This window comes from Penicillium lagena (genome assembly GCF_028827675.1).
Source record: "Penicillium lagena strain IBT 129212 chromosome Unknown utg000008l_segment0_segment0, whole genome shotgun sequence".
NCBI classification, from domain to species: domain Eukaryota; kingdom Fungi; phylum Ascomycota; class Eurotiomycetes; order Eurotiales; family Aspergillaceae; genus Penicillium; species Penicillium lagena.
The window spans coordinates 914107-938978 of NW_026623229.1; the positions used below are offsets into that span (position 1 = coordinate 914107).

Consider the following 24872-nt stretch of genomic DNA (forward strand, 5'->3'; position numbering starts at 1 on the left):
TTTGTACTCCGTATAACTGCTACAGCCCATTCCGCATTAGGTGAGCGTTATGGATTCCCCGATCTCTCAAATGACACCAAGAACCCCCTCCCCCCGGAAAGGCCCCCCGGGCCGTCCACGTAGCTGGGCGTCTCAGGAGCTGGCCGGGCTGGGCTGGGTCGCTAGGGAGCTCAACCTAAGCTGGGGGCACGGCTAACACGGAATGGATCGCCCCCTGACGTAGCGAGCTCTCTTTCCCCGGGGGATGGGGTACATAACTTATTCAGGGCAGCAAATCATCTTGCAGTCAAGGACACGCTATTTTTGTGAACCAATGCTCTGGTGGAGCCAATAATGATGACTCAGCCCAGAGGAATGACTGCGTAGACTACTGTAGTGTCACTAGCTCAAGGCAGGGATGAAGCTAATATTGTCCAAAGTAGTCGGTGCGGATCCCCCGTGGTTAGGGTTGTCTGTCCAACAAACACGGGTTGTGGAAGCACAGTCGGGGTGGACGCTCACCGCCGGTGGCCCACAGTGGTCCAGACTGTGAAGCTAGACCGAGTGTATCGCAGGCAGGCTGGGACAAATGATGATGATCTTCAATTATACAGTATGCTCCCCTGACGATCTGTCTCCCGCCAGCACATGCGGTGAGATCAGAGGCGAGTCCAGTAGTGATTCGATTGCCCCCCTAGATCTAGATTCCTGGTGTGAGGCGGATCGGAGGGAGATTCTTCCAAGAGTAGCACAGCGTCACTCAGCTTACCCTTCCTCTCCCTTCCCGTTTCATCCGATCCTCCCAGCCATTATTCATACTCCGCCGGATCCCCAACGTCCGTCGGCCCGACAACCCTGGAGCTTGCTGGCGGACCACTGACATCGTAGTCGTGTGGAACGTTGAGGCAGACTGGAAGCCACTGGTCGAGCTTTCTTGCATTTTCTCGCTGGCAGGTGCATTCTCCTCATTGGGCTCCTGCTGTGATAGCATCCTAGCTGGTTTGATTGTAGAATTGGATGGAGCAGCAAGAAAGGTGTAGCCGTTGGGCTCGGTGGGCTCAAGCGTCGGCCGCGATGGCTGGAGCGGTCGGGATTGAGGCCGGTGATATGAAAGCGAGGACGGAACAGCTGGACGCACGGTCTGAGCAGGCGCCGGTTCGTTTCGTCGAATTTCTTGAGGTCGTAGGCGAGGAGGCACAAGAGTAGATTCTTTCTTCTGCGAAGGTCCCGACCCGCCGAAAAAGGTTGAGATACTTGCTTGGGAGAGGCCATCTTTGCGGCCTGCGCTGTTGCTTGTTTTCGGCTTACTGGATGATGCGGTTTCTGATGAAGCACGCTTCAATGCGGAGGCCGCGGGTGCCTCGGCAGTGACTGCGGAGTTTGTGGCGATGTAATCACGAGCAGACTGGAATCCAGTTGAAAGCGCCGTAGGAATTGTGAAGTTCGAGGAGTTGCTCATGGTATACCCAGTTGAAGAGATGTAGGTCGTTGATGTCGGACCCTGGTGGGTGTTGGGACGCTGTCGTTTAGGGTATGGCTCACCCCCATTATTGACGGCTAGGCTGCCGTCCCATTTGGTGACAGCATCCTTTATCTCTTCGCCTTCTGGCGTCCATTGGTCGTCTAATGTTGAAGGAAGCGAACCCAGTGCTTTGAACATGGCTTCAGCAGCCGGGCGAGCTCGCCGCAGGATATCGGCTATCCCGTAGACCACTTTTTCCTGTAAGCGAGGCCCCGTTGGGCGAAAGTGTGTCTTGGTCACCTTGCCGCTCAGGAAAGGTGTTAGGCTTGTGCTCGTGTCCTCGCCTTCACCGAATCGAGGTTGTCGAAGAGGCAGGCTTAGATACAACAAAGCTTGAGCCCTAGTCATTGCCACATATAGCAGACGTCGCTCTTCATCCACCACCTCAGCTCGCGAGTGTGGAATGCTTCCATCATATACTGCTGGAACAAAGACGACAGGCCACTCTAGGCCTTTCGCTGCGTGAATGGTGGAAATGGTGACTTTCTCTTGGGCCAGTTCACCCTCTTCATCCTCGTCTTTGGTCATCTCGGTTGCCAAAGCGACATTCGCCAGGAACCGGGACAGCGCCTCTTCTCCGGAGTGGGACTGTTGTTGCTTGACACCCTCGATCTCTGGCAGGTCATCCTCCTTATCACCGTCTTGGGCGGCTGCAGCAACTTCACTGGCCTGACCCATCAATTCCTTGACGTTCGCCCAGCGAGTATCCTCGTCGAGGGGATATTCTTGAGTGAGCCATTCCTGAAACGAGAGCCGCTCAGTGATGAACTCAAGAAGCACCTGCGGTGCAGACGCATCGTTACAGCCCTGCAACTTCTCTTTGGCAGCTTCAATCAATTTGACCAGAGCGCAGAGTCCACGCTCCGCTGTACTCTGTAGCTTCTTCCCGGTCGATCGGCGACCCTGAATGACATCCTTGATAAAAGTCCACAATGGAATATTGGCCTTCTCAGCACCGCTGGTCAGCTGTTTCACCGTTTCCTCGCCAATCCTGCGCGACGGAGTATTGATAATACCCAGCACGGCATCCGTATGCTCGGTGTGGCTCACCACGCGCAGATAATTTAACAGAGTCTTGACTTCAGCTCGATCGAAGAACTTGCGCCCCCCAACCATTTGATAGGGGATGCCTGCTTTCCCAAATGCGGTCTCGATCCGCGTCGACAACGCCGCGGTCCGGAGCAAAACGGCGAAATCGGACATTCGCAACAGGCCACCGGTCATAGCTGCACACCGTTTAATCTCGAGTACTAACCACTGGGCCTCGGCGTTGGCTGTGGGTAATTTTCTCAGCACAGGCAACGTTCCATAGCAATGAGTCGCCTGCAACTTCTTTGCTGGTCGAGATGTATCCTGCTCGATGACCTCTTGAGCTGAATTCAGTATCGACGCCGATGAGCGATAATTATCCTCCAAGAGAACCACGGATGTGTTCGCATATCGCTGTTGCATCTTATTGAGGTTTTGAATTTCTGCCGATCGAAAGCCATAGATGCTTTGATCTGGATCACCGACAATGGTGATCCGCCGGTTCTTCGACGCAAAGAGATTCATTAAGTCGTATTGAATGACATTTGTGTCCTGGAATTCGTCCACCAAAACCGCCTGAACGTTGGACACGCACTGCGGATGGTGTCTGAGAAGCTCGACGCACCGCAGAAGCAAGTCATCGTAATCCAAGAGATTGGACGCGACCAGCGCTGATTCGTATGCACGATATATATCCACCAACTCCTGCTCCTCCGCCTTGGCTTGAGCGGCCACTTCATCGGGGCTCAATCCATGAGCTTTGTGGCGAGATATCCGTCCTTGTGCCGCTCTGATCTCCATGCCGGAATTGAGTCGTTTGAGGATCCTCTGAGGCCTGAATTAGCAGCAGAAACATAGACAGATGATTTAGTCTCACTTTAATGATGGCGCGCGTGTCGTTTGAATCCGCAATCCCAAAACCTTTCTTGAGACCGATCAGGTAGCCATACTTTACCAGGTATCGCCGACAGATAGAATGGAAGGTGCCCAGGATCAATCGTGACTCCAATCGCTCTCCGATCAGTTTGGCCAACCGTTCGCGCATCTCACGGCTTGCCTTGATGGTGAAAGTGCAGCAGATGACATCTTGAGGCTGGTAGCCATCGTGCGCGAGCAGGTACGCGACGCGCGCCGTCAAGGTCTTGGTCTTTCCTGATCCAGGCGGGGCGAGCACCTGCAGGATGGGGGCAGAGGAGGTGACAGCCGAGCGTTGGGCCGAATTGAGGCCATCGAGGATGGAGTCCATGGCATGTTGAAGGGAAGGGAGAGTGCTGGTGTTGGTGCTGCAGCGGGGGGGGAACGCGACAACACACGGGATCATGTGACGAGGCAACTATACAAGCAACGAAGCAGAACTTAGGGATTGGAGTGTCAATATGTACTAGTATGTAGATGCACTGTGTAATAGATAATTAAATACAATCAAACGAATAAAGAGAGACAGCATCCACCCTCCGGACCGAGCAGGCGACTCCTTGTCAAAGCAAATGGGAGTATCAAAACCGAGAAACAAAGCTCCTGCGTATTACGCCATCAAATAACAGATTGCGATGGAGTCGTATGTGAGATCACGGAATTACCACCACCACTTCTTCTCCTTCTCCGGCAGATCAAACAAAGATGCCTAAAGGTAGACTCATGGCCGCTTCATAATTGGGCACATTGACTGCCTCGGTAATCAGCAAGTCTCCGGCAACGCTGGCAAGAATATACGCCTCGCTGCGAGTGAGTCCCCGAGTTTCGACAAGCCATTGGATGAAATTCCGCAGGGCATTCCTTGTGGCCTCGAGTAGATCCGAAGCAACTCCCAGGACGCCGTATGTGCCCAGGTCGGGAAGGGGATTGGGAATCTGTGCCAGCGGAGGAGTCTGATAGTGAGGTGAAGTGACCCATGACTGGTCCTTACAGAGCTCAAAGCGGAGAGTCGCGCGAATGGGAGTTTCGATGGCAGTCCCGCAGACCTCCCCATGGCCCTGGGCCGCGTGTCCGTCGCCGCAGCTGAAAAGTGCACCAGCCGTCTGGACGGGCAGGTAGACGACAGAGCCAGCGCTCAGTTCCCGGCAGTCCATATTCCCGCCGTGATTTGTCGGCGGAACGGTGGAGAGTTCGTCATCGGTGGCTGGTGCCAGGCCCATGCATCCGAGGAACGGCCGTAGCGGGATGCGAATATTTTTAAACTCGGCAAATCCCTTCTCCCGGTCGAGCGACCAGATTTTGAGCTCCGGCTCAGGGAATTCGTCTGCCAGCAGGCCGAACCCAGGAATGATAGCGGACCAGCCCCAATCGGCGACTTCCAGGTTCAGGATTTCTACCTTGAGGACATCACCCGGCTCTGCATCTTGCACATAAACGGGCCCGAAGACGGGATTGACCAGGCCGAGATCGAGGGACTTGATCGCCGAGGAGTCAGAGGTGGCTGACAGTTGACCGTTGCTGCTGTCAGCGGCGTCAAAGGTGACGGTCTCTCCGGATGAGACGGTCAGCTTGGGAGCAATGTTCTTCGACCATTTCAAGTGGCTGCACTCTCTTCCCACATGGAAGTTGCTCCATCCTGATGCGTGTCCCATGTCAGTTGAAGTGGCGACCCAGCTTTTTTCTCTCCGTTAGGCGGACATAAGCTGAAAAAAGGGTCGCGGCGACAGACGAAGGGAGAAGAGGGTTAAAGAAGAAGAAGGGAGCCGGCAAGCGATCTCGTTAACAATTGACCATTGTGGAAGGTGGCTAGCCTGCCGAGTCTTACTCATCGGGCTGGTGAAGGGATCCATTTTACGTTTGATCGCCTGCCTAAACGGGTATGAGAGCGTGATGCCCTATTCCTGATTTCCGGTGCTTGGAGCCTCTCGTGTACGGGCAATAGATCCGGCCATTAGACAGGAGGATATGGTTGGTTGAGCCACTCCGACCCCGGACCTCGATTTCTATCGCCATCATCGCATCGATTAGCTCGCTAGTTAATCACTGGCCAGGCGGGGGCTGACTAAGACCAGTGGAAGAATTTATGTTTTTGCAACCGAAACTTTTTATTATAGTTCTGATGCGGCTATTCTAGTGAGCTGGTGAGAGGGTTGCCTGGGAATACGAGGTGCGCGTGGCTTGACGAGAAATCCAACGTTAGGCGGCAAAGACCAACATGTCAGGCCGAGGCGCACTTGAACGACCTTCTTCTTCCGGTAAGGGTGGTTCTCCCCGACGGATGACTTGCATGACTCGGCCTTTCCCCCTTTCACTCTCCGGCTCGCGAGATATCCCACCCGTCGCACATGCAGCCTGAACTCACCATCGCTTCTAGCATTCCTCTCTGTCGGGATACCCTTACCGTCGCGAGCCTGGTGAACCGACTCCACTTCTCTGCACTATTGCTCGATCGCCCCACGAGTTCAAAATTAGTATCTGTACCTGCCTGCCGCACCGTTGATTTTAACTTTTGAACTACTGTATATCTTAGTCAAAGGGTTTGTGTTTTTCTCCGGTGGGAGCCAATTCTTCAGAAATAATGGATGTTCGGGAAAAAAAAAAAAACCATCAACGTTCCTTCTGAATCCTTGTGGGTTTTTTCAGTTCCTCCGAGCAAATCCGAAAACATCTTCATGTGGGGTGTCGTATCCGGGCGACGCCTATCTCTACCTGCAGGTAGTAAATAGTAATAGGCTCCGTCACTATGGATGACCTACTGTGGCTTGGCTTCGGACATGGTTGACTATTTGGGATCAACTTACATACCTTTCCCCCATGAGCAGAACGCAAAATGTGTAGTTCTGGACACCGTTGATTCTTTAAATCTGTATTCTTTTCCTTACTCCGAACGAAATTGCAGCACACAGAATCTTTTTTGGACAGGTTGATCATAGTCGGACAGATGGATAAGGTCCTCAGAGCTTTGCGGGCATTGCGGCCAGAAGATTCGACACTCCCCATGACAATGCTCATCCAGTAGACAAGGAGACGTATGATGCCATCCTCGTCGCCGTTGTTCGTTCTCTTGGCCCTGCCGAGTCGTCCACATAACTATTCGTTATGAATGTGCGCCGCCGAATCAATGCAGATAAATGCCTACACACGTGAATGACTCGAAACCGGACTCCGGAACGGGATTCCACACCAGCCCCACAACCTTTGAGCGCGGGAATGGGCATTAGGCTTCGATCATGGTCTTACCCTTACTCAATGTAGTTCGAGATCGCCTGAAGAATCGCTCAGTTAATCTAAGTCACCATCCAATGTCCGAGCCTACAAGCTTGATCTTGCCGATCGTTACTCTGTAGGTCGATGCTACTGTATCCTTGAAGGCAGGAAGTGTAAACCAATCGTTTCAAGATATGCTAGGGTGATCGTTCTCTCTCCGGGAGCTATAGGGGCCATTGAGCAACATCGCAGGGGCATGTATCAGGTTTCTTACTGCCTGGGGATCGTCCTTCAGCTTTGAGTCTGAAACGAAAATCGCCCGTGGATCTCCATGATTCGGCCCCATTTTGTATCAGCACACTGTTCGTTAGCTTCACACAACCCATTTGCTCTTGCGCTCTCTGTTTCTTAGTCCTCCCTCTACATTTCCATCTACTCGTATCGATGGTCGCATTTCCCACGACCTCAGTCCATGATGATCCTCCTCTCTTCATTACTACTATCGTTCGTCAGCAGCGCTGCCGCACAAAGCCACGATGGTGACCTGATGTCATTTGTCACCGTAGGCAAGCCTTGAACACTCCTCACCCCTCCCAAGCTAACATCACCCAGCTCCCAGACATCAGGGCCGTGAAATGGGATATTACATGGCATGACCGCGATCGCGCGAGCCCCGGATATTGGTTTGTCGCGCCAATGGGGGATAGCTCACCTCAATCTTTTGAAACAAAAAGATTCCATCAGTATCAGATAGGACCGTATATTTATGATGAAGATGGGGTATGTTACATTTGTGAGAAGCGTGGCAATCAACTGACAACTGTGATGCCATAGATTCTCATCTGGGCCGGCTCATACCTGTTTGAAAACCGCAATATATTCGATTTCAAACCCCTTCACAACATCGGCGAGGAGCCACGCCTCTCTTTTATTGAGCAACGAGATGCGAGCGGCAGTACCCGTGGACAGGGGATTATTCTGAGCCAGAACTACACGTTTGAAAGGGCCGTGGAGGCCCTGGTAGATCTCGAAGAATTCAACGTCCGTGAATTTAATGTGCTCCCCGGGGGCCACTTTGCGCTGGCCTGCGTAGACAAGGATGAACAAATTCCTCTTCATGAACTTGGACGCCCTGACGAAGACTCATTTTTCATTACGGGCGGGTTTTACGAGGTTGATACGGAGACCGGCGATATTGCTTTCAAGTGGAGGTCAGATGGACCTGAACACGTCAACCTCCTTGAGTCCATTAAGCTCGACGTGAATTCTCCCGCCGCAGGCAGACCAGGATACGACTACGTCCATATTAACTCGGTTGACAAGAACGAGGACGGCAACTACTTGATCTCCTTGCAATATACGGATACCATTTATCTGATCTCCGGTCGGGATGGTTCTATCATGTGGCGATTCGGCGGACATGGAGGCGACTTCCTTGTTGACTTTAAATTCTCCAAGCAGCATGACGCCAAATTTGTCAAATCGAACGGAACACATCATACAATCACCCTTTTGAATAACGCAGCCGATGAGTATGAGAATGAAGAGGAGGTATCGTCAGTTTTACTAGTGGAACTGGATACCACCGTTAGCCCCATGAAAGCCACTCTCCTTCGTCGGCTAGAGCGGCCTGACGGAGGACTTTCCCGCATTCAAGGAAATGCACAGTATCTCGACAATGGCAATATCTTTGTTGGATGGGGTGATGAGGGTTATCACACTGAATTCGCACCTAACGGCGACAAACTGGTCGAGGCTCGATTTGCTTCTTCCCGCTTCAGTACCTACCGGGCCTACAAATCCACGTTCGTCGGACGACCAACCGAACCACCTGACGTGGTGGCCACCGTGATGGGGGTCGATTCAGACAGTCTAATAACCACTATTTACGTTAGCTGGAACGGTGCAACAGAAGTCGATTCTTGGAATTTCTACGCACAGGGATGGAAGAAACAAGATCCCATCTTGATCGGAAACGCCAAGAAGGTCGATTTCGAAACCCTATTCATCGCAGCCGGCTACATGGACTGGATCTCTGCCGAAGCGCTGGACCGCAATGGCAATGTCTTGGGCAAGTCCGAAGTCCAACGCACAGAGAAGGTTCCGCAATGGGAAACTGCAGGCTTCAGGGAATCAAGTGAGCCTACCGCCGAGGACCCAGCTCTTCGCTACTCAGAGGGTGGTACAGGGAGAGAGCGCCACGATCACTCAGAAATGGTTGAGGATTTGCTCAGAATCGTTGCGCTTATCAAAGGAATCGGGGGCTTCTTCATTTTCGTGCTGGTTACGGGCGCCATAGGCGCTTCGAGCGCGGGGATTTATTGGGCTGTGAAAAAGCGGCGAGAGAGAAAGTCCTATAAGCATGTTCCCGCGGAGAATGGGGATAAAGAAGAGATATTTGAGATCCCGGAGTTTGAGCAGTATCACTCTGAGGAGTATCAGTCGCGAGACTCGCGAGAGTGACTGTACTGGTTACAGCCAGAGCATCATTGTACATAGTGGCGTATTTTCCATATTGCATAGCGATTTTGCTTCCCTCACTTCTACACTTTGCAGCTAATAGAAAGAAGCTAGGTTAGGTCAATTACTGTAGACCGAGTTGATGGGGCCAGTGGCAACATTGCCATGAGGATCAAGGGTCAGAAGGATGCGGGAGTTGGTGGAGTTGCCTTGGTGACCACTGCGATAGCCTCATGTGCGGCCCCAGAGAAGTGCGTTTCTATAATTGGAAACAACATATTGATTCCAAATGCTGAATGCAATCCATGATCAGCACTAACTAACTAACCCTTTTAGTGACGCTAGAGATATGCAACAAATGAACCGACTCGCACTTAGCCGGGAAAATCACGACTTTTGTCCATCCAGCATCGCAACGATGCAGGAGGCATTGTCACTTGTGGGGCGACTGACGGCAGTGGATGCGATCTCCTGCGCGACATCGCTAGCTCTCATCCCACGCATCGACAGCTTCATCACATGTTGAATCAAATTAGCATCATCCGTGTGGTCACTCACGCCGTCGGAGGCAATGACCAGTAAGTACCGCCGGCCTGACTGCAATGTGTAATGAGACGTGTAGGGCTCATTTGATAAAAAGTCTCCTCTTGCTTCGGACGGAGTAGACGATGAGGATGCTCGTCGAGTGCCGGGAGTGGAGCTGTCGTTGTCGAGGGTGTTGACCGGGTTCTTATACTGCAGGTCGCCGATAGCTCGAGACATGTTCAAAGAGCCTATTTAATGAGATCATCACTATTAATTATTTTTTAGAAAATAGCATCAAAATACTCACCAAGGCGAGCAGTTCCGCTGCGTGTATTGACCTTGCCGCCTGCTTTCTCGATGCGGGCCTGTTCGCTAGGCTCATCTGGCTTGTGAGCCTTGGTAAGGCGGCGCTAATGCAACTGTTAATACTGACGGTCATACAGAGGGAACTGCACGGTGCACACAATATGGTATGGACGGTCTGTTTTAGGATCCCGCTCCGCCAGGATAACGCACGAATCGCCGAGGTTGGATACGATCAGGTCGCCCTTTGTCAGATTCACGAAACACACGGCAACTGTAGACCCAGACATTGCTGGCTCGGATGTCTCATGCTTGAAAGTCTCGAGCAATTCCCCGTCCATATCTGACAAGGCTCCGCGAATGGCTGCGACGTAGTCTTCTCGATCAAACTCGGGGCGCTTGGCTAGAAGGTGGTGTAGGTTGCGACTCGCATGCTCTGAAACCAATCCAGAACCACTACAAACAAGCAATTAGCACATTTGACCTTCATAAAGTCCTGGGGTTCTTACTGTCCGTCGTAGATAGCAAAGAATGCGAGTTTGTCATCTGTCCGGGCAGGAAATTGGTCCGGCATGATGAATGTGCAACGGTCTTCCTGGAATGGCCGCCCTCCCTGCGCCTGCAAAGCTGTTTAGTATAGACTTCCAGTTGAGATTCTGACTTACTTGACCTGCTCCCGCGTCGAAGAGCAGGACGGCATCCGACGTGGACATGAGCGTGTTGCGGAACATTTGGTCCTTCAGAGCTCTGTGTGTCACGAACATGTTCAAGACATTGTTTTCTACAGACATAGCAGTTCTCCATCCTTATAGTGATGAGGCGTTGACATCATGGCCGTCATCTGGCACTCATGGTCTATTTGTACAGACAGACAGTTAGGGCTCAGACGGAGCGCACGGGCCAAAGGGTCTCCCGTCGTCCCTCATTTTCTTGCCTTTCACTCTCCTTCCTCTTCCACTTCACCGTCGTTTGCTCGATTTCAGTCTGGAATGGGCTGGGTCGGTGTGGGCACTCTAGTCGCAACCGCGGGCTATTTCGCCTACCGCTATCCTCCACGCTGGTGGACCGGTTTTTCTGTCCCTCCGGAACCCACCTCCGACGTACCGCCGTTTCCTCCGACCGCGGACGAGCACTCGCAGGCAAAGCATGGCGTAAGCGACTCAAACGCCCCATTCATAGAGATCGAGGAGGACGAGTCTCAGACCACACCTAAGGCGTCTGCGTCAACCCCATCGGGGCTTGCGGTGCCAACACTCAGTCTGGACGAAGACACGAGTGGACGCGCCACCTCCACAGACGTGCCAACGCCTCCCGTGCAGCGCAATACGACCAGGAATACACCGTCAACGGATCGTGGAGGCACCGCGCCGCCATCAACTCTCATGACCGCTCCATCGTCACAACGCCCGCCCGCCTTGGCCTCGTCTCTAATGCCTCCGCCTCCCGCACCCCGTCCCCGGCCTACATCCAACGGCACCTCCTCCGGCCAACTCCAGCCCCCTCGTCCAAACAACATGTCCAGCTCCCTGCGCCCGCCACCCTCCGCCGCATCATCCCTACGCGTCCCTCCCAGCGGTGGCAGTGGCAGCCGCCTCAGCAGCAGCACTCTCGCCCCGCAGACTCTGAAGAAACCCACCAACGGAGCGCGCAGCAAAGTCATCCTCGAACCGGGTTACTCGCCGCTAGACTGGGCCGCCCTCGCCGCAAACCCGAATAACCAGCTCCGCGGCGCAGGAATGCCTCCGGGCCTGCTGCGGGTGACGCCGTCGATGCTGAAGACGCAGAACGGGCGCAAAGGCCGCGATGCCTGGACTTCGTACCTGGGCAGAGTCTACAATATCTCGCCTTACCTGCCCTATCACCCCGGTGGGAAAGGCGAGCTCCTCCGCGGCGCGGGGAAGGACTCCGCGAAACTGTTCCAGGAGATTCACCCGTGGGTTAACTGGGATGGGATGCTGGGAGAGTGTCTGGTGGGCATTTTGGTCTCGGAGAATGACGCATCCGAGGAGAATAGCCTTGATGCTATGGATTGATGTGGTCATTGTATTTTATAGTGACTTTGTTTTGTACTAGATGAGATACCCTTGTAGATATGTGTAAATAGAGCAGACCCGAACTTGTAAACCACAAACCTTCCAGAAGTACAGCTCATCTTTCGTTTCCTTTTTTACTACCTGAAATACATAGGCTCATGCAACTAATTCAACCAATCACGAAAGTGGCTCAGTCGTGCAGTACGTGCAGTCCAAATACGACTCAAATCTTCAACGGCTTGACATGCCTCCATTCAAGACTCCCGCTAAGTATGGATCGTACTGCAAAAACTAGGATTATTATCCGATCAGAGTGCTACGGATGACATGCACTTTTTCGATCGAGTGTATATCGGGGGCCGGTTAGGCACTCCCTCCATGCGTTATATTCAAAGGCAAGGTCTTTAAACAAGGCAGCCTCTAGTGGCAAGCGGTGCCTTGGGGTATCAACCATAAATCTCCAAAATAAAACTGACTACAGCTCATCCTTATCGACACCGTCAATGGCCATCAACTCCGTCTCAAACACCAGCGTCGCACCGCCGGGAATCGGCCCCACACCGCGGTCGCCGTAGCCGAACTCGGGCGGGATGGTCAGCGTGCGCTTCTCGCCGATGCACATGTCAAGGAGGCCTTGGTCCCATCTGAATAATAAACGAAGGACCCGTTCGTCAGCGACGTACATAGGAGATAAAGAAAGAAAGAAGGGCAAGAGCTCTCACCCCTTAATCACCCGCCCCGTGCCCAACTTGAAGGTCAACGGCGTGTTGCGCTTGTAGCTCGCGTCGAACTCAGATCCGTCGGACTGTAGCGTGCCGCGGTAGTGCATGGAGATGGTATCGCCATTGGCGGTCTTGCGGGTGCAGTCGACCTTATGGGTGGTTTCGATGCCGAGGTCGGCGGCGGTGGCGAGGGAGGCCACGGCCAGGACGAGGAGGGAGCGGAGTTGCATCTTGTGCTGGGTTTAGGTTTGGGCTGGTTATTGGCGTTGAATTGAATAGAGGATTGAGAGAGATGGTGAGAGGAAGAGAAGCGGAATCGAAGAAGACAGAGTGGAGGGAAGTGCGGAGAAGGCTGGATTGAGACTGACCAATAATGATAGATACCTTGGATAGGGAAGTATGTGGCCAACTACTACAAAATGAACTACTATTATAAACCGCAATTAACACCCTTTCGCAGTCTCAACTTCGTCCACCACCGCCGCTGGAATCCCTTCATCCGCCCCAGCGCGCAGATCCTCCTCACCCATCGCCCCATCCCAACCTTTCGACACCAAATACGCGCGGAACTGCTCATCGCGCACCCGCAGGTCCTCCCCCGTCAGGTCCGGCACAAAGAAATAAGTAACCGTCACGCCAACAACACCACAGATAGCCGCAATAATAAACGTCCAATTCTTGCCCAGCCGATTCTCAATAGGCTCAAACGCCTGCGTGCCGATAGCCGCGCCCGCCTTCCCAACAGCCGCAGAGATGCCGTAGCAAGTGCCCCGAACACCGGTAGCATACGACTCCGACGACAGCAGGCCGAGCATATTCCCCGGTCCAAAGTTGCCGGAGCTCTGCATCAGCCCGTAGAAGACGATGAACAGCGGCACGATCTTCGTGACTTTGTCGTAGGCGCATCCAATGATCAGTCCGAAGATGAGGTAGCCACAAAAACCCATCATCATGATTTTCTTCCGGCCGACGCGGTCGCACAGCAGCGCGCCGAGGAATACACCCGGCAATGCGATTGCGCCGAGCAGGAGTTGCCATTCGCCGGTCTGGCGGACGGTGCCGTCCCCGACTACGGAAGAGATGATCACGCCTGAGAAGACGCCGTTAGGGAAGGTGACGAAGTCTGTGCGCTCTCGTTAGTAGGGATAGCGAAACGGGAAGAACAGGCGAAAAGTTACCATATAAGAACCAGGCACCGCACGTCCCAAGCAGTGTCTTCCAGTAATATCGAATAACCAGTCCATAGGGCACATGACTCTTGATAGCTCCGCGGCGGTACAGCGTCGAATTGAGCATGCGAATGCGGAAGTAGAAAATAGAGAGGGGCCAGATGCACCCGATGCCGAAGCAAACGCGCCACACGGTGCTATAGTGCGATTGTTGACATGCGGAGAGCACGATCAGGAAAATCGACACGGCAAATGGCCCGCCAAATGATAGCGGCAGGTTAGTCACCAGGATGAAGGCCGGACCGCGCTGTTTCGGGGTGAGATCGTTGGCTGCCTCGGAGGCGGAGGTGGAGGATGCGGGATACTCGCCGCCAGTACCTAGAGATTAGGTACTTTCTGTTAATAAGAATTGCTCCAAGAAGAGATGAGATTTGGACTGACGCACCGAATCCAACTATGCCTCGCGAAACAGTCATCATCCAGAACATGCCATCGATCGTGACGCCATGCGCGGCTGTCGCGAGAATGCCTCCCAAGACGATCATGAGGGTTGTGAAGACGATGGCGGTTTTGCGGCCGAGGTAGTCGCATGTCAGTCTGTATGTATGCACCATCATGTCAGATTGCTAACAAATCATGGCTATGTCTCAATCTCACCCAACGATAATCTGCCCGATCACTTCGCCCACGAGCAACGCATTCGACACGCGCGTGCTGACCGACGAGGTATATTGTGTGGGATACTCTTGCGCGAGGAGGACATTGGTCATGGTCCTGGGCTCCGAATGTCAGGAATGAGCTGCGACAACGGAAATCGCTCACATCAGGTTGTTCTGGTATCCATCACTAATGAGGGCGAAGCCACTGGCGAACTGTTGGTGTCGCGTGACATCAGTAAATGTATACAAATACAGCCAAAGAGTGAAAGCGTACAATGGTGAACAGATCCGACAGGCTTTGTCGTTTCCTCGACACCTCCGGCGACGGATCCGCCTCCATAGGGGCGATTTGATTCTGGAGGTCCGACTTGGGAGACTCTTCAGTAGCCGAGGTCTGTGCTTCCGCCATGTTGCGCAGGATCAGCAATTCCGCCGAGGGGTGGAGGGCAAGAGTATAGTGCCTCGGTGGGCAAGACAAGAGAAAGAAAACGGACTGCGCCCACTGGTAGAGAGGGAATCTAGAAGAAATTAGGACGAAGGAATGTGCAGGTGAAGTAGTCGCGTGCCCCTCGGAGGAGAACTTATGGAGGAATACGAGGATGCAGCCCTAACCGGACTCATTAGCGGGGGAGTCGGTCTACTAGTCGACCCGACAAGGCTAAGCTCAGTCGGCCGTTTCGAGCAGAAATGGTAAGCATTCCACATAGCTGTCAATCACGCTGGCATGCCAGAGCCAACGATTTTATTGGGCTGGTGGATGTGGAGAATGGAATGCGATCTAGTCAATTCTTGATCGGTAGATCAGATAACAGCACGTGGCGTAGGGCGCCGGAAGGTTATATTCAACTACGAAAAATCAATCGACGTGCAAGGTGGCATGCCCGATGGCTAGAGAAAATGGATTGGTGGCTGGTGGTGGGCAATCGATGATCTTATTATGGCATAGTCATAACTCCTGGCCAAATTCAAGACTTGGTGAGTGCAGTCGATCCTACTATAGTTCTGTCTCTCGAACCACCTTATACTCCTGTTCAGCAATTCGACTATCAGGCAGCTGTCTACTTCACCAACGCCATCCAAAAACCATCATAGCTCTCTAGTAAATACAGGAGCGGCAAACAGCGCAATCACGATCACGTGATACCGGCCTGAGCCTTTAGGTCTTCATAGTTTTCATCGACTTTTGACACTGAGTCTCTTGAGATTCTCCTCACGAGCAAAAGTCAGGCTTGTCGAAACTGCAGGAGTATATACCGGAGCCATCGCCTGACACGTCTGTGCAGTCGAGATCAATCAAAATACCGTAACTGGAAGATGTTAGCCATAATGCTGCCTCTATTCCAATCAATTAAATGAGTTACATACCAATTGTGCGGGTTGCAGTATGTGGTTTGTAGGGGATCAGTTGGAGAGTTATCCGTGTAGTCGTAGTTCAGCGAGTAGCCGCTGACGCACTCTTTATACCGAGTCAGAGAATCAACTTATGATAAGGAATGGAAAACGGATTTTATAGCCTTTAAACAAAGACGTACCAGGTATATCCTGGTCTCCGCTAAAAATATCGCCACTGCATGTCGTACCGACATCGTCGACGGCTGTGATATTGCCTATGGCCCCGGAGCCGTCGTCCCACGCAGCCCCCAATAGTTCCTTTGGCCCTCAAAATGATATCACTATGTAGATCATGACCATAGATCATGACCATATAGCATAGTCACGGCTCTCGCCCCCAACAGTTTGACTTCCGCCCTCCTTAGAAAATATAGTGGCATCGCGAATACTACTATAAGAATATGTAATGACTAGATTCAGTCTAAAAAAGTTTTGGCTAAAGTATATTTTTAGCGACGGCGTAGGTACAGTGCGTCTCGAAACTGGTGCCACTACACTAATTCACTTTTTCTTGGACCCCAATACCAAGATTCACTAGTCTATGTGAGGATTAGATCCGTAATATAACTATTCCTGTATCAGTATCAATATCGTGACTGCGTGGCAATTCCTGATTAACGACTTAAGCGTAGCTTAATAGAGCTTAACGATTCAATTGTGTAGGATTTGCTCGCGTTTAGACGCTATATGCGCTTGAATCGCATTATGTATTTACAGGCATAGTACATATGACTAAAAGATTTTGCTAAACGAGCTAGATTAGGGCAGAAAACTACTACAGGATCAGGATTGTCTGTCGAGGGCCAAAGTTTCAAGATATCCGCTATAATGATGACTAAGCACATCCATACTGGTTAAGCAATGGGGCTAGGAAATTGGACTATTATGTTGCCAAGATGAAGGTCTTAAGAATTAGCATTAGTCAGACAGCGTATTTAGACACATCTATTAGTATAAAATAACAGCCATGGACGACGTTTCCACCGTGCAGGGATGCGACTCAACGAATGAGCTGGGCCCCCCAAAAAGCCTGCCTGAGAGCGGACCTGATTGGAGAAGTCAAGCACGGCCAGATACTCTCGGGTTGCTCCAGCTGTGCAGTGTAGTGAAGCATGGAATGAAAAATGTCTTCATGCAGATTATGTACAGGATGGTATTCTCAAACCCCACCCAGATGGGTATTCCAAGGCAAAAGTACTGCCTTTGACTGCCGAGCAATCACCACGAATAGTCAACTACTGGCCCTTCAGTGTTAGTATCCGCTTTGGGTGAACCAAATGTATGATTTGCTTTACTAGGACTGAAGCTTGATGGATGATTACGTACGAACTATCATTGGAAGTTGCAAGCCTGCAGGGGGTTCTCAGTAAGCTCAATATTCTCGAGAGACATTTTTAAGAGGTGAAGAAAAGAGAAGGGTATGAATATGCGAGGAGCATAGCGTAATAAAATGTTTGAATTAAACCAGAGAGATCCAATCTGCGACCAGCTCGATTTATACTGCGATGCTAGCAAGCGATCTACCTGATGTGCCTGCCACAGCTCGGATTTAGCCCTCGGCGATACAACCTCGTTATGCATTAGAAACCCGAAGAGTCATACTTTACCGAAAGCGAAAAAGGGCTATAGAGGCAAGTAAGTTTAGGCAGCGTCGTTTTATCAAAGTTAATTGGCCGTTTCAAGGGTTCAGGCTAATCAGACCAACCCGGCTTACTTGACTAGTTCTTTCCCGCCTTTGGGCGAAAGCCTCGGGGCTCGGGTTTGGCGTTAGGTTCTTATCGATCTTTCAGGGCCCTCTGCTGCCGCTGTCGAACTCACAGTAGTACCGCAGCCGTGGCGAGAAGTGCGATTTCGCTTGCGATTTAATCAGTAGATCAGATAACAGCCCATCAGCGTAGAGTTAAGGGTTTAGATTCAATAATGAAAGTCAATTGACGCGTGCGTAAAGTTGCTCTAAATACATGAAACCAAAAACTGCCGCATTAACGCCGGACATAATATGTGCAGATGCTGCAAGATGGCAGCCAGCTTGCCCCCTGGGTATCGCGAAATGCATGTCAAGTGACTATCAGGAAGGAGGAGCGGGAGACAACAACAAAACAGTATACGACATGAAACCGTAACGCCTTTTTCTTCTTTGATATCGGAAGTTTATGCCCACTTGCCCAGCAAGGCCATCAGGGCAGCTCCGAGACACAACAGGATAAACGCAGTCAGCACGGTGCGGAAAGGGGCCTTGCGCATGGAGTTGCTGAACATGAACTCGTGCGCCATCAGCTCTACCAGCGCCGTGTAGATCAGGATCCCCGCGGAGATCGAGTCGAAGACACCGTTGACGATCAACGTCGTGCGGCCGGTTGGCGGGTAGGTCTTGCGGACGCCCAGGCCAATAGCGATGGCGATGGGGGTTGATATCCCAAAGGCGAAGCCTAGCCAGTAGGGTGTCGAGCGTTTGGATTTCGGCCATGGGAGAGTGGCCAAGCGGGAGCCGAGACCCAGGCCCTCGAAGGTCTGGTGGAAGACGAGCACGATGTACAAGGTTGTGAACTCTGGGCCGGAAACGGCCAGGGTGAGCCCGATGAACACCGAGTGGAAGATGATGCCGAATTCTAGGATGAAGATGGACGTCATCTGAGCCGCATAGTCCTCGATCGATTGGATGCCTTTCTCCTCGTCGTCGGCATCGTGATGCTCGCGCGAGTGGCCTAGGTGGTCTTCACCTGGTATGTGGGCGGCCTTGGACTCCTCCGCTGGGTCAAGGTGGGTGTGTCCATCGTCAGTGTGCGAGTGGTCGTTGTCTTCTTCGTCGTGTGAATGGCCCTGGCCAAAGTGAGAGAAGCGCATGACCATCAACTCGACAAAGAAGAGGACAATAATGGTCATCAGGACAATGCCTTCCACCCAGCTGTATGATTTGATCGGGCCAGTCAAACATGGGTTGGTCAGGGCCTGCTCGGCCGGAGCCAGGAGATGGATGAAAGCTGTTGCAATGATGACGCCGGAGCCAAAGTACTTGGCAACGAAGAAGGTCCACGAGGGGATCCCCAGACGTCCACCAAGACGCTTGGCGATGACAGGGAAGAGGGCGCCAAACATCGAGCCGACCATAATGACGAAGATGGAGGAGATGCGCAGGCCGATGCGGCCGTCGAATTCATTGCCACTGTCGCATTCATCCCGTTTGATGAGATTCAAATCCATGGCGGGGTGAATGAGAATGGTCGTCACTTAAAATGTCGTCGTACAAATGGAGAAGCAAAAACTCCCCACGGAAGGTGGAACCCCGATCAAGCGCACGGACAGATTTGAGGAGGATTGATATGGGAGGAGATGCAAGAAAGAAAGATCCAAGCAGGTAGAAGACGGCGGGGTTCCTCGACTGACGTGGACCGGCGTATGTGTGTACGACCAGTTTATACTGGGCCAGTTATTTGTGCGTGTGCTGTCGGTACTGACCGAGTCTCCCAAGGTCCTCGATTTGCCGTGCAGCGGCCAATGGCCTGTGCAGGATTCAACCGGGTTGGCCTGTAAGGATGGGAGCCCACGGGGCTCACGGCCTGATGATGGCGCCAATCACCTCGAACCGAATCACTGTTGGCCACCTCTTGCTTGAAAATGCTTATCCGGTCCGACCGACCATGGAGTGAAGCGCAGCGTCACTCGCACGAAGAACTGGCGAGTCTCGGGTGCCGCTGTTTGCACCAGATTCGGGATCGGGCAAAAAAATGATGGTAGGCAGAGGTCAAGCAGCGATTGAGGGAGGAGACACCAAGACCATGCTGGGGATCAGAATCTGATCGTGAAGTGGAAATGGAGCGGGAAAGTGGGCTGGTGTTCTGGGGACCTTGGGAGCACACGTCCGTCATTCACTCGGAGTTTTCCACCGCCGGTACTGGTACTTGGTGTGCCATAGTAAGTACTATGGGGCAAGAAGTACCGAGTACCTCCCGCGGGTGAGTACCTTGGGGGTGAGCCGGACCGCTTTAGTGTCAGTCGCTTTCCGCGATCGGGCGTTGGTGTGGTCACGTGGATATACACAGGATTGAATGGACACTTCATATTGAACAAGAATCAATCATCGAAGAGCATAGATCATCTGGGTCAAAGTTGCAGAAGAAGAAGGAGGAGGAGGAGAAGAAGAGAGAAGTTCAGACAGGGGCAAGAATCAAGCTCCCTGCGCATCACACCAATCACTGCGCTGCTGAGGTCATCAGACCTCATTCCAACAGCACCCGTTATTATCCCCTTCGTCTCCAACAACACCATGGCACCCATCCGACGCTACCTCCGGATCAGCAAATACTCCGTTCTGGAGTGCCGCATCTACCTGGATAACCCCTCCGACTCGCGATGGCTGCTGGATCCACGCGACCCTGTGCTTGCGCGCGTCTTCGCCGCCATCCGCCCGCTGGTGCTGCCCAAGCTGCGTGAAGAAAACGAGAGGCTCTTTGCGCGCAAGAAAGGCAAGCCGGTCAAGGATGTGATAGCAGAAGGTATGTTTGCGGGGGAACAATTTAAGCCTCAAACTAAATGTTGCAGATGAGTTCGAGGTGGCGATTTTCTTACGCGAGTCCCGGACGCGTCACTCGCTCCTCACACGCAGCAAGACATTTCATGAACCATCGGGCCAGCATAAAGCTTCCACCGACTTGGCCGGTTCCGCAGAGGCTGGAATCATTCTCGAAAGCGACAGTGAGCCTGAAGTGGACCTGCAACATATCCCGCAAGCAATACGAGACGACGATCGATCAGACGAGGGGCAGGCACAGACTGAAGACACAGTCGGGGACGATGAGAAGAAGCTTCGTTTCAGGACCCGTTACGAAAGCTTTAATATCTGCGGCTGGGTGCTATGTCTATTGGTGACGCGGAAGGAGGACAAGACCCGAGCTCCAACCGGACAGCCGTTGATGGAGGAGTGGATCTCAACGCAAGCTCAGGTGTCGGTGGATGAGGTTTGAAGCTTCGACGGCCGCCGAGAAGTTCTCTCATAGATCTCTTCAGATCTGCTGAACCCGTTTGGACACCTGAAAGGGGAGATGACGACAGATGCTGCAAAAAGAATCTGCTACCTTTCAGATTCGCCTGGCAACCTGCATCGTCCTGACACATTCTCGGCAATCCAATGGAGTCGCCGACTTGCCGCTGTTTCAAACCTGCCACCCCGCGTGATAATGGACAAGCTTCTACACAACAGCAGCCACGGCGGCACCATGCGGGATCAGGGTGGTCTTTGCGACACATGACGAAATTGCATTGTTGCATGGGTCAGCTCCCTTACCCTTGTCCGTTCTGTTGGCGGTACACCCGACACGTGTCGCAGCCTACCCCAGTCACTCTCGGCTTGGTCTCCGACATGCATAATGGATTAACTACTCTACAGGGCTGACCTCCAGGCGCACAGAAGCAGGCCGCCCTCCCGGTCCGACCGCTGCAGCTGCGCCGTTGGACGCCATTCTCATCGGTGTCTCCTGTACGACAGTGACGCAAATTGACCGGCATCTCCAGCCGCTCCGCGACGGACCCGATGGCCTCGCTCGCAGCTGTGAGAATATCTGTGTCTCACATGCATAAATTAAAATTTGGCCCACGTAATTACCAATCCTCCCCCAGGACGGAGTCCATAATTAAAATAAAAATTCTTATTTTGTCTCCATGTGGCTGTGATCTCACCTCGGTTTATCGACAAGTGGAGCCACGATGAAACAGCCGTCCATCCCAACCTCTTCCCGTGACATCCGGCTCCCAACGATTATTAATTATTCTTCATAGCCAGCGGGATTTTGACTTCCCTAAACAGTGCCGGACTACTAAGTGGCTGCTGGGCGGCGTATGTCCGAGCATGCCGATCACCATCCTACCACGTGCGGTGCCTTGGCCTGCCCTGAATCCTGAATCCTCTACTTTCTTTTTTTTTCTCCGATTCGTGAATCATGTCCCAATCACAGAGGCTCCCTTTCCCGCGCCTCCACAGGGTTCTATTTCCAACGGTGCGGAACGGCGACGGGGGTCGTCCTAGTGGGGCTCGAGGATTTCCCTTTTTTGTCTTTTTTTTTTTTTTTTTTTTTTTTTTTTTGGGTGGGATTTGTTGGGGACTTAGGTTTCCGATTTCCCCTAGGATCAAGTTAGGCAGTTCTTCTTGCTTGCCATGTGGTTTTTTTTTTAAAAAAAATTTACTTTCGGCCCCATATTTACTGATCCACCTGGATGCGAGAATGTGCCGCTTGAGCCGCGAAGGGATTGGATTTTGCCAGGGGTCCAAGGTTTCCCCAGGGAGACACAGTACATGGTGACAGAGAGGAAGTCTCCAAATTGGAGAATAATTATGATTGACGTGTCTTGCCTACATTTGAATTGCGATCGGACAAGCACGCAATTGACGCCACTGTCGTAGCGTCCGCGCGGTATAGATAGATCTGCCATGTACTTCTATCATGAAACTGACTATCGGCCAGTGATGCGCACGATCGTCCGGAGTACAGTATCAGGGGTGCAGATGTAGCCACTCTGTCCGGCATCTACTGCCTATAGTACCTCCAATAATCTGTAAGCCTGACGATCCCGCCTCGGCCACGGCGGACGACCAACGGCGGTGTGTTCCGGTTGCGCCTAATCCTAATAATCAGCACTACTAATTCAGGCAGTGCAGTGCAGCATGATCTGACTTGTCATCCTCGCTCGCTCAGCCCTCTAGCTGACATGACAGGATACGAGCACAGTAAGATCTTGTGCTCGGCCCACGGCCGAAAATTTGGAATTTGGGGGATTTTCTTGTTGCTTCTATGGATCTGCGAACCTGCACGTGTCGTTGGCATCCCTGCTCGCGTTGAGTCACCAATTTAGGGCGTGCCAGCCCACCGGGGCCCTATCAGGATGTGGGATGCTCCCTCTAGTCAGTGGACAGCCTCCCGCTGCGCCGGTACACCGCATCGAGGGAAACCAAAATGGAGCCTGGTGGTGGGGCCACGGGAGATTGCCTTGACTTGTTCATTGACATCCAGCACAGCGCGGGTGAGACAGAAGATGGAAAAAAAAATTCCCCCTAGGACCAGGCGGACGTCGGAGTCCCGCACGTCTAACCTAACAAACCCTAACTGAGACACACAAGTTATTGAGCTGATTATGGTGTACAACTACCTAATCAAGTATATAGCCCCTTTTTGGACCACAATGAGAATGGGAAATATCCACTAGTGGTTCACCACACCACCCCAGCGCCACACCAGGACCGTTTGGGTGGGGAGCTTCTAGAAAAGTAGGGGGTTTTTTCCATTGGATTCCCGCTTCCAGTATTTACCCACCGGGTACACCATAAGTCAATCGTAATAATCCCTCCGTCTACGTCAGATCAAGTGGATCCCCTCAGCCTCCTGTTCATGGCAGGGATGATTATTTGCTAGTTAGGGAGGGCTAATTTACTTTAGACTTGTAATACTGGATGACGGCCCGGAGGAATGGGTGGGCTTGGATTAGTTATGGAGATCAGACTATAAAACGAGTTCTTTCCTCCCTGGCGCTCATCTTACTCCTTTAACTTAATCTACTTGACATTACCAAGCACAGCAGAGCACAGCAAAGTCTCGCTATCTACATCTCTCATACCACTATCCAATCTACCACACACACTATGCCTTCCGTCGGCTCATCCTCTCAGTTTCCTCCCTGCCCGGGCCCGCCGCCCAAGGGTCCTCTCCCTCCGCTGCCGAAATAAACCGGTCCCTATCCCACGAACACGATGACTCCATCCAGCACACCCAATACAGTGCGCTGACGAGCCAGGGCCCTCTCGCCTCGGCAAGGCTATGACGACTATTTTTCATTTCCGATCTGGTTTCGGTTCTCACGATTCTTTGTTCTTGTTTTCATCGACCCGGATTTTTTGAGACCTGAATAATACACCCACCCTCTCCATCGCGGTCCACGCCAATAATCCTTGGATCTCACTCGTCACGTCAGAAACAAGCACGAACACGACCCATACCACGCACCTACTCAGGTATGGCCACTCCTGTTTAGTGTCCGCGCGTGCGAGGGGAAGAGAGGAGAGGGGGACAAAGAAAGACTCGTTTCGAACCCGGTCCTCCATAATACTCGGTTTTTTGTTTTGGGCTTCATTTCTCATTCACTCTCCCATGGAACGGAACTCCCCGGCGCCGGCGCTACGAATGGGGCCTCCGCATCTTGCATTAATAGTCGCCATTTTTGTTATCTCGTTTTGTTTCAGAACAGCGCTGGGTGCAGGGATCACGATCGCAAAGATCGCTGTTAGCGCTCTGTCTTCCGATGCGGAGACGGAGAACAGGCGCTTTCACCTCCGCCCCCATCCACTGGCGGGTCCCCCAAGACCGCCCCCTGCTCTTACGTCTGATCGTCAGCGACTCGTGCGTCCTGCGCTGTCTTCCTGTCGTCTTGCGCCGATCGGAGGCTCGTTCCGCGATGTCTGTCCGATCGCCCTGCATGGCCTGTCGTTTTCATTCAGAGATGCAAGCGGGACGGTTTTTTTACTATCATTCTTTTTTGTTTTGTTTTTATTTTTCATTTTGTTTTCCTGCATAGGGCCGAATCTGAATCACCGGCATGTATCATAGACTTAATATACCCAACACAGCAACACGTTGTCAATTTTCCCTCTCAATTCAATCGCTCCCTCCTAATTAGCTCAGGTGAAACATTGCCAATCTGCCAATCGGTTTCATCCGCTTTTCATCTGACCCCCTTGACCATTCCCGTCCCCGTCCTAATTACTCTCCTAATACCTTATGCAACAGGAATAGCGGGGATGTTGCGCCGACGGGCCCGCCGCAGACTGGAGCTAGGGCCGCGACTATCGATGCCATGCAGCAACGTGCAGTGCAGTCCGGAGTAATTCCCTAGTCCATATCCACGCTTCAGGAGAACCCGGCTTTTTTCTTGAATAATAGCTTGGAATAATATTAATCGTCATGAATCACTCAATC

General features: G+C 52.3%; 9 protein-coding genes across 9 annotated transcripts; 3 read left to right on the forward strand and 6 right to left on the reverse strand.

Moving 5' to 3' along the window:
* Positions 1-739: 739 nt before the first annotated feature.
* N7510_010933 (ATP-dependent helicase) lies at positions 740-3851 on the reverse strand (the record flags this gene model as incomplete). The annotated part of the gene is made up of 2 exons (XM_056982858.1): positions 740-3358; positions 3408-3851. 2 exons carry the CDS (start codon positions 3849-3851, stop codon positions 740-742), a joined length of 3063 nt encoding a protein of 1020 aa, XP_056828352.1.
* A 289-nt stretch (positions 3852-4140) lies between these two features.
* Positions 4141-5097, reverse strand: N7510_010934 (acetamidase/formamidase family protein; the record flags this gene model as incomplete). The annotated part of the gene is made up of 1 exon (XM_056982859.1): positions 4141-5097. One exon carries the CDS (start codon positions 5095-5097, stop codon positions 4141-4143), a length of 957 nt encoding a protein of 318 aa, XP_056828353.1.
* A 2027-nt stretch (positions 5098-7124) lies between these two features.
* On the forward strand, positions 7125-9115 carry N7510_010935 (uncharacterized protein; the record flags this gene model as incomplete). Its single annotated transcript, XM_056982860.1, has 3 exons — positions 7125-7214; positions 7265-7432; positions 7487-9115. The coding sequence occupies 3 exons, from the start codon at positions 7125-7127 to the stop codon at positions 9113-9115; spliced, it is 1887 nt and encodes a 628-aa protein (XP_056828354.1).
* Positions 9116-9499: 384 nt separating this feature from the next.
* On the reverse strand, positions 9500-10731 carry N7510_010936 (PP2C family serine/threonine-protein phosphatase; the record flags this gene model as incomplete). The annotated part of the gene is made up of 5 exons (XM_056982861.1): positions 9500-9885; positions 9945-10047; positions 10102-10396; positions 10450-10559; positions 10606-10731. 5 exons carry the CDS (start codon positions 10729-10731, stop codon positions 9500-9502), a joined length of 1020 nt encoding a protein of 339 aa, XP_056828355.1.
* A 198-nt stretch (positions 10732-10929) lies between these two features.
* On the forward strand, positions 10930-11973 carry N7510_010937 (cytochrome b5-like heme/steroid binding domain-containing protein; the record flags this gene model as incomplete). The annotated part of the gene is made up of 1 exon (XM_056982862.1): positions 10930-11973. The coding sequence occupies one exon, from the start codon at positions 10930-10932 to the stop codon at positions 11971-11973; it is 1044 nt and encodes a 347-aa protein (XP_056828356.1).
* A 475-nt stretch (positions 11974-12448) lies between these two features.
* Positions 12449-12925, reverse strand: fkbp3 (peptidylprolyl isomerase family protein FPR2; the record flags this gene model as incomplete). Its single annotated transcript, XM_056982863.1, has 2 exons — positions 12449-12617; positions 12696-12925. 2 exons carry the CDS (start codon positions 12923-12925, stop codon positions 12449-12451), a joined length of 399 nt encoding a protein of 132 aa, XP_056828357.1.
* A 213-nt stretch (positions 12926-13138) lies between these two features.
* On the reverse strand, positions 13139-14932 carry N7510_010939 (Glycerophosphoinositol permease 1; the record flags this gene model as incomplete). Its single annotated transcript, XM_056982864.1, has 6 exons — positions 13139-13818; positions 13874-14242; positions 14310-14461; positions 14522-14638; positions 14687-14736; positions 14798-14932. 6 exons carry the CDS (start codon positions 14930-14932, stop codon positions 13139-13141), a joined length of 1503 nt encoding a protein of 500 aa, XP_056828358.1.
* A 3134-nt stretch (positions 14933-18066) lies between these two features.
* zrfB (low-affinity Zn(2+) transporter ZRT2) lies at positions 18067-19116 on the reverse strand (the record flags this gene model as incomplete). The annotated part of the gene is made up of 1 exon (XM_056982865.1): positions 18067-19116. The coding sequence occupies one exon, from the start codon at positions 19114-19116 to the stop codon at positions 18067-18069; it is 1050 nt and encodes a 349-aa protein (XP_056828359.1).
* Positions 19117-20179: 1063 nt separating this feature from the next.
* On the forward strand, positions 20180-21489 carry N7510_010941 (uncharacterized protein; the record flags this gene model as incomplete). The annotated part of the gene is made up of 4 exons (XM_056982866.1): positions 20180-20408; positions 20455-20870; positions 20910-21144; positions 21299-21489. 4 exons carry the CDS (start codon positions 20180-20182, stop codon positions 21487-21489), a joined length of 1071 nt encoding a protein of 356 aa, XP_056828360.1.
* Positions 21490-24872: the final 3383 nt, after the last annotated feature.